The 10,930-nt window shown below is 41.4% G+C and overlaps 1 protein-coding gene across 2 annotated transcripts in view; it reads right to left on the reverse strand.

The window, feature by feature from the left end:
- Positions 1-106: 106 nt before the first annotated feature.
- LOC105359646 (lateral signaling target protein 2 homolog) overlaps positions 107-10,930 on the reverse strand; it is a 29,873-nt gene continuing 19,049 nt past the window's right edge. Inside the window, exons 2-10 of one of the 2 annotated variants that reach the window (XM_011496284.1) lie at positions 4,924-5,191; positions 3,704-3,822; positions 3,271-3,655; positions 2,650-3,149; positions 2,062-2,258; positions 1,353-1,627; positions 927-1,001; positions 648-827; positions 107-353 (exon numbers count right to left, since the gene is read on the reverse strand). In XM_011496284.1, the coding sequence (XP_011494586.1) occupies positions 312-353; positions 648-827; positions 927-1,001; positions 1,353-1,627; positions 2,062-2,258; positions 2,650-3,149; positions 3,271-3,655; positions 3,704-3,822; positions 4,924-5,191 (2,041 nt within the window). In that variant the 3' untranslated portion in view covers positions 107-311. Of the gene's footprint in view, positions 354-647; positions 828-926; positions 1,002-1,352; positions 1,661-2,061; positions 2,259-2,649; positions 3,150-3,270; positions 3,656-3,703; positions 3,823-4,923; positions 5,192-10,930 lie in introns of both variants that reach the window. The other variant, XM_011496283.1, reaches the window with a different exon arrangement.

Raw genomic sequence — 10,930 nt, forward strand, 5'->3', positions numbered from 1 at the left:
AGGAGGAAAAAAAAAACCAAAAAATGAAGAATAAACAATGCACATCCAAAGAACGCTCAAGAAAACTTCCAATATGCGGGGTAAAACGTGCTTAGAAGAAATTTAGCTCGGTTCATCTCATAAATACGGCTCTTTGCAATAGGACGAGCTAATTCACTTACACGTACAATAAAGATTCATAAAAATATACATCACGCCCGGCAATTGCATCTTCTTTCTCTATGTTCATTCTCTGCCTAGATTCTCTTTCTTGGCTTTTTTCTCTTGACTAGATTCATTTGCAATTTCACGTTTGGCTGCTTGACCTTTCCCTATCCAGAACACACCTCCGAGTGCTCGTCCCAAGCAGCAACCTAAAAATAACAGGCAGACTATTATTATTAACGAAAGTTTCTTTATGGCAAATACTCGTCTAATGCTCGTCGCCTAATGCGCAAATTGCAAAATTCTCATTTTCATCGGTTACACTGGGAATTGATATCTTCCCACGACGCTTCCTACCACCGTATAACCACCGAGCCCCATTACTCCATCACTTACGAATATTACCCAATAATAAACGGATTACATCGTTGTATAATGGCACACCATCTTCTTAGAATACGCTAAGCGAACTGAACGGATCGAGTGAGTGGGAGGGATCGTACCTGACATTCACGACTGCAATACCACTGATTGCCACATCCAGCGCATACAAATTGTGCTGCACGCTCGTGACAGCCTTGGCAACGTGGTGGGCTGTCTCTGTCATCCCTGTTATCCCTGGTTCCCATGGAGAGCCTCGAGTCTCTTTCGTCGATGATCGATGTCTCTTCCTGCACATCGTCCTTACAAAATCAAAACCAATCCACATTAGCGCTTTCTCGCTCGTTCAAACTTATAATTCGCATTCGTCGGCTATTTGCCAACAATACATCAATACTTACAACATGAATCAAATTATTTGAGTGCGTCTGTATTGGATTATTGACGACTGGAGTTATTGTAATTTCTGTCCGAGCCTGTAATGAAATTTTACGACACGACATTAGGAAAGTAGACCGACGTGTGCTAGTAACAACGCCCGAAGCCCTAATTTGCTCCCATAGCCTCTTGTTAAATTAACAAAATTTTGACAAAATATCCGTTCCGCTTTAATCGGCTTTAACTTTCATAAGGATTATATAAATTAATGAAATTGCGAACAACAAATTCGTATATCTTCGAGATAGATAGATAGATAGCTATAGATTGGCTCGATCGGGAAATCGATTGATCGAATAGTCAGTCAACGATTTGCAGAAAATCTTATGGAAAAAAAAAAAAAAAAAAAAAAAAAAAAAAAAAAATTAACAACAATGACAAAAACGTACCTTGGACGAGGAAAGAAAATCACTGATAGAAACAGAACTGGCGCTTTGGTATGCTTGCAAAAGATGCTGAGTGGCTGTCTGATGAGAGCTCGCCGTTATTGTTGGTGCGTTTCTCTCTCTCTCTGGCGCCGTTAACAGTCTGGCCAATGTCGGCGAGAACGTGGTCGGCCTTGGCGACTGAGATTTCGTTAGAATACCATGGAGAAGCGAGCCCGAGGTCTGGGGCGCGGAATTTTGCGTCGGCGGTGGAGCGGCGACAGGGTGCAGCGTTACGTCTGGATAATTTTGAGGTGTTTTTATTGGCTCTCCTACAGAACACGAGATATGACATTTTATTTTAATCGTATTGGCGGTTGATTAAAATAAAGCTTCGCGACATTCGCCCGGCTGGATGAGTCGAGTTAACGGCAACGTCTACGCTTAAACTCAATACTCGACACAAAATTAATCAGTCCATCCGAAAAAATTATACGTTCAAATAAATGGCCGCGACGTCGCGGCGAGTAATTAATTTATGCGACAACGGCATTGCGCGTTACCTAACGTAAACACACGTAACCCTTAAAATTCTTAAATATAAGCAACGTCCCCCTTAGCCTCGACTTTACATATCCTTATACAGATCCTTGGCCCATACCTCGGCCACTTTGACTCGACTCATCATCATTCGCTTCCCTTTCCCCTTGCGACGGGCTTTAATAACACTTACCTTGCTGTTGGCTCAACTTGGCAAATTGCACTAGTACATCCTTAAAGCTCATGGCATTATTAGGATCGCTGACGTTGGAATTGCTCTTGCACGAGTCGGTGCTCGAAGGCCGCGAGTCCATATTCCCAACAGTTTCGACCATTGCCCCGCCAGCCCCAAGGCCTACGTTAACGGAATTTCTCATTCTACGACCCCTACTACAAACGGTAATACAATCAATTAGTTGGCCTGAAAAAAAATGGCGCTCGACTACAATAGATATTACGTTGAAGAAGTGCTCGACTACAGCGCGACGCGACCGTGCTGTTGCTTCGGTGCAGGATAAAACGAAGCAGGATATTGTGATTTTTATTTTGACATCGACCAATGTGAATACTGCACCGGGCAAATGCACCGTTGCGCACGTTTAATTGGATGATGGGCCAATGGGGCTTGGGCTCGAAGATATTAAAGTAGGAGTCGAGGAGTCGAGGAGTCGAGGAGTCGAGGAGTCGAGAAGGTGAGTCGGACGAGAGACGAGAGACGAGAGGAGGTGTCGCTGGTGGGGCTGGAGTGTGGCGTGGTAAGGTAGCCGAGCGTGATACCGACCGTCTAGGCACCGTCTCGGGATGTCGTAGCCTGTAGTCGGCGATGATGGATCTGACGTCGACGATCGGGCCCTGCCTGCCCTCGCCGATCTGCCTGTGCTCCGGGCTCTGGGCGTCGACGACGATCTGCTTGGGCCCGTTCTCGGTGACGATCTGATGCTTGGAGGACTGCTGGTAGCCCGACTGGGCCTTGGAAATCCGCTCGCGCTTTAGGGCGGGAGAGCTGTCGCGCGAAAGACTGCCGCCGCGCTGCTCCTCCTTCGGCACCACGAGGCCACCGCACTTTTCCTTCATATGGGCGTTGCCGTCGTAGTGTTGCTGGCCGAGGACGAGATTAGCCGGGGGCAGGAAGCCGTCACCGGCCACGGGCCCGTTACCCTCCATGAAGCCCATTATCTGTCTGCGGCGCTCGATGCGCAGATACGCCTCCTCCTTCAGCTTCCGCATGCTCAGGATCTCGTTCCACTCCATCTCTTTGGCGCGCGCGAGCTCGTCGAGGTCCTGCGGGAAAAAGTGGAGAATTGACGATTAAAGGGTTCGAGCGTGATGAAATCGAACGGGAAGTCGAAAGAAATGTCTTCGCGTTCGTTCGTTCGTTCGTTCGTTATCCATTCGCGCTCACCTGGACTTCGGCGCGTAGTTGTTCGGCTCTCGTGGCTAGTTGCTCGGCGGTGAACTTGTCCGAGCCAATGAGCGAATTGATGAATTGCTCCCTCTGATCGAGGCAGAGCTTCTTCGGACTGGAGTTGCCGTTGGAGGAGGAGAGGCTGAGCGCACCGACTGATACGGCCCCCCCACCCAGGCCCACGTCTGCCGAGCGCCGCTTCCTGGTCTCTCGCATCGGCGGCTGCTGCTCCCGGTGCTCCTCATGCTGGTGTTGCTGCTGGTGCTGCTGATGCTGGTGATGGTGGTGCTGCTGGTGCTGGTGCTTGGCTGCGGCGCCACGCTGACCGCCGACTCTGCCCTGCTTGGTCGTAGTCGTCGGTTGCGTCGTAGTCGTCGTCGTCGTCGTCGTCGTCGCCGCCGCCGCCGTCGTCATTGTTGTCGTTGACGATGTCGCCGCCGCCGCCGCCGCCGCCGCTGCCGCCGCCGCCGCCGCCGCCGCCACCGCCGCCGCTGCTGCCGCAGCCGTCGTTTGCTCGTAATGTAGCTTCGACGATTTGGTCAGAATCACCTGTTGGACCGCATGAGCAATAAATCATTGACAAATCTTATTATTATTGATTTTTCTTTAATTCCCAGTCTTATATATGCTTCGACTATAAATTCCAAATTGTTGATAAATTTTTTGTCAGCGAGCTAACGAGCCGAGTCAAGGCCCCCGCCGCTGCTCTCGCTTACAAGCTACACGAATGTTCTTTCCTCTCCCTCGCAACACTGTATACGACGTATCATATTTTGTTGATGTTATTCCACTTATCATGCAGCCATTGTTAGCTTTAATACTTAGATTCCAGTTGGAAAAATTCTATTCGCGTTCATACAACAATGCGACGAGCGTACTTCATTACGCCAATTCGTCTCTTCATAGGATTATTTTTTCTTTTTTTTTTTTTTTTTTTTTTTTTTTTTTTTGTCTTTTTATTCTTTTATTCTTTACACGATAGATAGAGCGACTTAAAAAAATAACATTATCAAAACATACGATGAGAGTATTATTATTATTATTATTATTATAGTAAAGATCAAAAATTTCGATATCTACCAAGTTTAAGACTTAATAAAACAAGACATCGTGTAATAATAACATTTGTATTTAACCGCATGTATGTAATACTGATAAACATTAATGATTTGATAATGAAGAAGAATAATAGCCGAATAACAACACTGCTGATATTTATATTATATTCGGAAATCTAGCTTTTTCGGCGACTTAATGAATAAATCGGACTCTGCACGATTTAGTAAATACATTGAAACCCTTAAAATGTCATTACTTATACTGATTTAGTCGATTATTATGCGGATCGCGTGTCTCGCAGCTCGCAAGTAATACGATTTGCCGATGATTTTTCATGAAAGAGAATACGGATGTCGGCCATTGGGTAAAATTGTTTAAAACTTTGATGCCTAAGGTGTCCGCATGAAGGGAAAGCGATGCTCGACTCTCGAACGTGAATTTACCGTGAAAGAGCCTGTATGCCCGTCCCCCGTCTCCCAAAAAAATCAAAAGGAAAAGAAAGAAAAAGAAGGCAAAATTTAAACGCAAGCAACGCGTCACCGCCAACGGCCGCTTCTCAGCACTAAATACACGAAGAAATCATCAATTTACCTGGGGCTGATGCTGAATCAAGTCATTATCAATGAGCGACTCCTTCTTCTCCTTCTTGGGGAAGGACGACGAATGTGGGCAGTGAATCAGATTTCGATCGGCGGAGGCCGTCTCCTCGGGCAGTGCGGCGCCGTTCTGCTGACTCTGCGGGACCTTGGGCGACTTGCGCGAGTCCTCGTCGTCGACGCCGCGCTTCGACTCCGCCGCAGAGTCGACGACCTTTTTCCCGTTGCCACCGCTGCTCTCCATCGCATGCATCTTGTTCAGGCTGTGGAGAAAAAGGAGAGGATGATTATTACCGGCGATCTTAATTCTTTTGCTCCTGTAACGGCGAGTTACGATTGGAGGGAGGCTGTGAGCGCGATCTCTTCGTTTGGGCGTAATACACCACGAAGAATTAATGAATTTCCTAATTTTGCGCGATTATCGATAATTATTAACGGGCGCGCGAGAGCCTTAGCAATCACTACGCGAAGAAGTATGTAAGTCGAACGAACTATGGAGTTCGAACGGCAATGGGAGCATTTGCCTTTGCCTTATTTTTATCGTCGTGGCGGTGCGTTAGAGCTTATTTTCAAAGTTTATTCTCAAAGCTTAACGCTACTTTAGAAAAGAATTGGCTGCTCGATATTGTAGGTCGGCTTTCGAATTCGGCGTAATTAAATCGCCGTCGATGTCGAATAAAAACCATGTCGGTCGTTAAATCGATCTACCCAACCCTTGCAAATTAACGGTACAACAATGTTCCATGCGGTCGCTAATCTCCCATACGGCTACGCTACAGTTTATATGGTAAAATAATTGTTTATAGAATTTATGTGATTCGGTGTGCGGGGAATGCGCGTAATGCACTCTTATCGAATCCATTCGTCAAACTATAAATCGCGTGTAGTGGCTCGGGGAGGTTCGATTAATCGCTTTATTTACACGAACGGTAAGCAGGTGCGAAAGCCACGGCGGCGACTACCTCCCGATAAAATACCATCCATCCCCACTCCCGATGTAAAATCTTTGGATGCGCATTGCATAGCGCTCCGACAGGCAACTCCACTCGAAGGCCCGAAAATTCTCGGAGACAGAGGACTCATTGTGGATAAGGAACGCGACCACCGGCTACCATCAGCCATCTCCATTAGCTTAGGACGATTGAGCACGCAGAGGGAGGAATAAAGCTCGGTGAGAAGTCGATGCTCCGGATAAAGAGAGAATTCGTCGATAAAAGGCCAATGTGAATAGCGAGCGGGAGGACGATTGAGAATTTGGTAAGATTAAGAAAAAGTGAGGGGCTGGTGTTGAAAAATCACGGACCGAGGTGAAGGCAGCGAGTGAGGCACATCGTGCTTCGAACAATCGATTCGTACTTTCAACATTTAGCCGAAGGCCACTTGGAAATGCCATAAGTTCGGTCGTGTATGCACACTGATAAGCGAGATCGTTAAGTTTTTCGTCACGGCGATTATACGGATTACTTACTTATTGATGGTTAGGCAAACGACTACGAATGAGCGTTCGCGAAAACAAAATAGATTGTAAAAGGTTTTTCTTCATTGCAACGTTAAATCATAATCCATTAGAAATTTTTACCGAGGCTATGCGCGCATTTAATTACCGCTATCCCGAGCGCACTTTAACGTTAAATTGAGAAATTCACTATTTTTATAAGAAAGCCTTGAATGACCTCCATAACCGAGATTCAAATGTCGAATTTACCAATTTTACCGAGCAAGAGGCTGAAAACGCAAACAAATACTTTTTTCTTTTACTTTTTTATTTTTACTACATGTCATGCCATCGTGTTGCAGTGAGAACTATGAGAATCGGATAAATAAATACAAAATTTAATGAATACCTATTGTAGGAATAGTTGTATTCCGTCTCTCGGTCACTACGTTAACATTGTGCTTTCTTACTTTAATAAAACACCTATTGATTCACATTAATCTTTAAAATATTTTAATATCCAATCCCGAGCTTATAGATTATTAAAAAAAAAAAAAATAAATAAATAAATAAATAAAACAATGATAACTAACATTGGTATGATTGAGATGGCACAAAAACTAACTACGTTGACAATAAATGTAAATATTATTTATTGATGTATTATAGATGAGGCAATTAAAAAACTTGTTTGCACGTAAGGGAATTATTAATAATGAACAGAGAATGTTAATGATATATTTCCAAATACGATTCTTGGGAGGAAAACAAAACGAAAAACAAACAAAAAAAAATAAATTAAACTTTAAAATGAAAGTACAAATTTTTAATAATAATAATAACTTTAATAATAAATTTCTATTCATTTCAAAACGATCGATTTTGGTTAAGAAAATTTTTATGTAAATATCAAGCCAACTTCCCCTATTTTGTTCAATGTTCGAAAAGCGTCGAGGCTTAAAAACGATTAAAACAAGGCCCAAAATAAGCGGGAAAAAGTATTCTTAAGCTATACGTACAATAATAATGATAATGATAATAATAATAACAACAACAACAACAACAACAACAACAACAATAATAATAATAATAATAATAAGAGAAATAAGTCAAGAGAAAACAAAATAGAAATAATAAATTCATTGTACATAATCTTAGTAATTTTCAAAAAGTTGAAGTATCAAGGATATTAAAATAATCGATTTATATTTTGGGACTTTAATGAATTTTTTGCCTAAACAAGATTTGCCCATACCATTGATAAGATGAGATTAACTTTATATTACAACCGAGTTTGGTTTAGAATTAGTAAGTGCAGAGTTATTGCCAAACACAATCCTCGTACTTTTCCTTACTACAACTGTAATCCTAATGATACCGACTTAATAATAATAATAATAATGACGATGATAGTGATGCTTATAGTGACAATAATAAAAGCAATCGCTGATCCGTCATATGCGAGTAAATGACGTTTTCGAATGAACAAGTCATACCACAACAATAAAATAAAAAGATCGAGCCAAGTAACCAAGTTTATGATATAAACTAACTGGATCTTGGCGTTTCCAGGGATAAAAATTACGGCAGAGAAGATAAAGAAACAGATGAGAAAGGAGTGAAAATTAGCGGTGAACGAGCAGAGCCGCGATAACACGTGGATATAAAAAGACTGCGAATCCTAGTGGTGGAGGGACGGGGTACGTTGTTATGATTTATTAATGACAGTCGAGACCGGAAGCCCATCATCTAGAATAGATGAACTGTCCGCGCGAGCAAGAGTTTCTTAAACTACGAGAAGACATTCACGACATTGTCAATTTCGTTCCTTTCATTCCCTATTCTTTACACTTTTTTTTCTTTTAATCCTCTTGCTCGTGTGTCCTGTATGTCAATATTATCTTGCAGCGACTCAAAAGTATATTTCCATTTACTTTTTTGTACATCTTTAACGAGCATTGGATTAAGAAAAACTATAGTCTTGAAGTATCGGAGTTGTTCTTTTTTTTTTTTTTTTTTTTTTTTAAAATTTTTTTTTTAAACAATATATTGCTTCGGATATATGGAAAAAAAAGAAGAAAAATTGTAATAAAAAATATTATTGAGCTAAAATTGACGCTTTAAATTATTAATATTATATCAAATTAAATTCTATACACAGTAAACAGTGTTATAAATATAAATTAAATATTTCATAAGTTCATACAGTGGTAGTTAAATCAAAATTTAAATACGTTGCACAAATTATTGTTAAAGATTTATTTGTTTCAAGTTCACGCATATTATACAACATAGAAATTTGCTAGAATTACAATGAAATACAGTTGACGATATTCTTCTTGGGAACTTTCGTCTACTTTATATACTAAGAGTCAACAGTGTGATAAGGAAGGGCATTTAAAATATTTAAACCCTCGTCAAATTTCATTATTGAACGGTGAATTAAGTTAACTTTCTCCATTGATGTTACTTGTAATTTATGTCTCATAAAATTATTTGCACGTTCGAGTAGCTTATTAATATTGATATATTGTATCGCACGAATAAAGGAATCATCTGTCAAATTTTACTTTCATAATTTTATGTTATATATATATATATATATATATATATATATATATATATATGTATATATATACACATATTTATATAATTAATAGCAAAAAGTTTCGACACGTTGAAAAACTTACAATTACGAATTTCAATTTATTGTTTTGAGTATGCAGACTTTAATTTATCTTAGATTACACATGTGCGTATGTATGTATACATGTATGGATATTTAAAAAAAATCAGTAAAATAGGTAATGTAATAAATGAAGCTTTTATGTTAGAAACAAATGGTAATTAAAGTTTCTTATATTGTCTTATTGAAATTTAAGGAAAGTATTACAAAAGGTTTAATAAGTTAATAGGAATAGATTTAATTATCATGAATGAACGAAGAAAGAAACGTTGAAAAGCGAATATGAACGAATATTTTTCATGTATTATTTGTTATTTTTCATTATTAAATAATAATAATAATAATAATAATAATAATAATAATAATAATAATAATAATAATAATAATGAAACGAATACTAGAATGAAATGAAACTAGAAGGAACGTAACGTTTCTCTAAACAAATAACTGTTTATTCGAATTTGATTTAAGAGAAAACTAGATAATGAAAAACAGATGAGTGAGCGAGAGAATTAATACAACAAACAGAGATGTGAATAATAAGTGAAGCATTCCATTGAAGTAATCGTCCGAGTATTATTGTACGAGGAATAGAAAGTAACGAATGTGGTTTCTCAAAATATCATATAAAATAATAAATTCGAGAAGGTGAAACGAAACGTGCCTGCTTCCACGAAATCATATTTTATTCTAAAAATACAATTTCTTCTTACAAGCTAGAATCGGTAACGCGAATTATATATTCCAAGTCATCGCGTTATAAATTGCATCAATCCAAAAATTATGCAAAAACATCGTGTTGTATAGACGGTGTATGTGTGTTCGTGTGTGCGGCAAGCGACTTGATCATTCGGAGTAAGGGTCAAAGGGATGGGAAACTGTATATACGAGGGAAATGCGATAAAAAGGGATAGAATGAGTATCTGTCGAGGTAAAATTGTAGTCGCGTAGAAAAAATGAAAATTGCCGGGGAGAGTAATAGAACTTTGTGTGAGCAAAGGGTATTTCACTGGCAGGAACAGGCATTAAAGAAATCCACACAAGTGTCACAAAATTATACCGAAGCTTGAAAAAAGTCGGACCCACGGTTTTTTCTGTTTTCTTTTTTTTTCTTTTCTTTAGGCATATCACACGTGTGCGTGTGCGAGCGGATGGGTGGATGTGAGTATGGGCGCGAGTATAAAAAAGAGCGAGAGCACGGAGCAGGGGGATAAGAGGGGGATGGGGGGTCGTGAGTTGGATTGAGTAGAGTGAGCAAAAGGGAGAGAGAGAGAGAGTAAATGAGATACGTGGATAAATAGATAGGCAGATGGATAGGGATAGAGAGAGAGAGAGAGAGAGAGAGAGAAATCACGATAGGAATAGGGAGTTCGTTGCACTCGGTTGCGTTCACTGCACTTGGCGCGCGCCTCCGTTTTTCCGTGGCGCCGTTCTCCGGGAAATGGAGGCGACGGCCCTTGAGCCCAGTACTCGCCTCGATTCTGCGTTCGATCGCGCTCTTCATCGTCCGCACCACGACCGCTACACTAGCACTATTCCAGGAGCTCCCTATGCCGCACGATGACTGTACTCGCCAGCACTACTCGCGACATTTCTCGATCGATCGGCCCTCCGTCGACGGGGCCGAGCGCGGGCGCCCAAGAGAGACACAGGAGGATGATGAGGAGGTGACGGTGAATTGGGGGAGGGGGAGAACGAGGAGGAGAGGAGGGTGGCGGAGGTGGTGGAGTTGGAGGAGGAGGAGGTGGTGGAGGTGGTGGAGGTGGTGGAGGAGGAGAAGGAGGAAGAGTGGGAGGATGTATGCGGCGTTGAAGAACGGGTTGAGGGCGGCCCGAGTTACGAGGAAGTCGTGCGGTGAAAGCGCGCGGCGCTCCGGTAAAA

The sequence above is a fragment of the Ceratosolen solmsi genome, unplaced genomic scaffold (assembly GCF_000503995.2).
Source record: "Ceratosolen solmsi marchali unplaced genomic scaffold, CerSol_1.0 scaffold29, whole genome shotgun sequence".
NCBI lineage: Eukaryota > Metazoa > Arthropoda > Insecta > Hymenoptera > Agaonidae > Ceratosolen > Ceratosolen solmsi.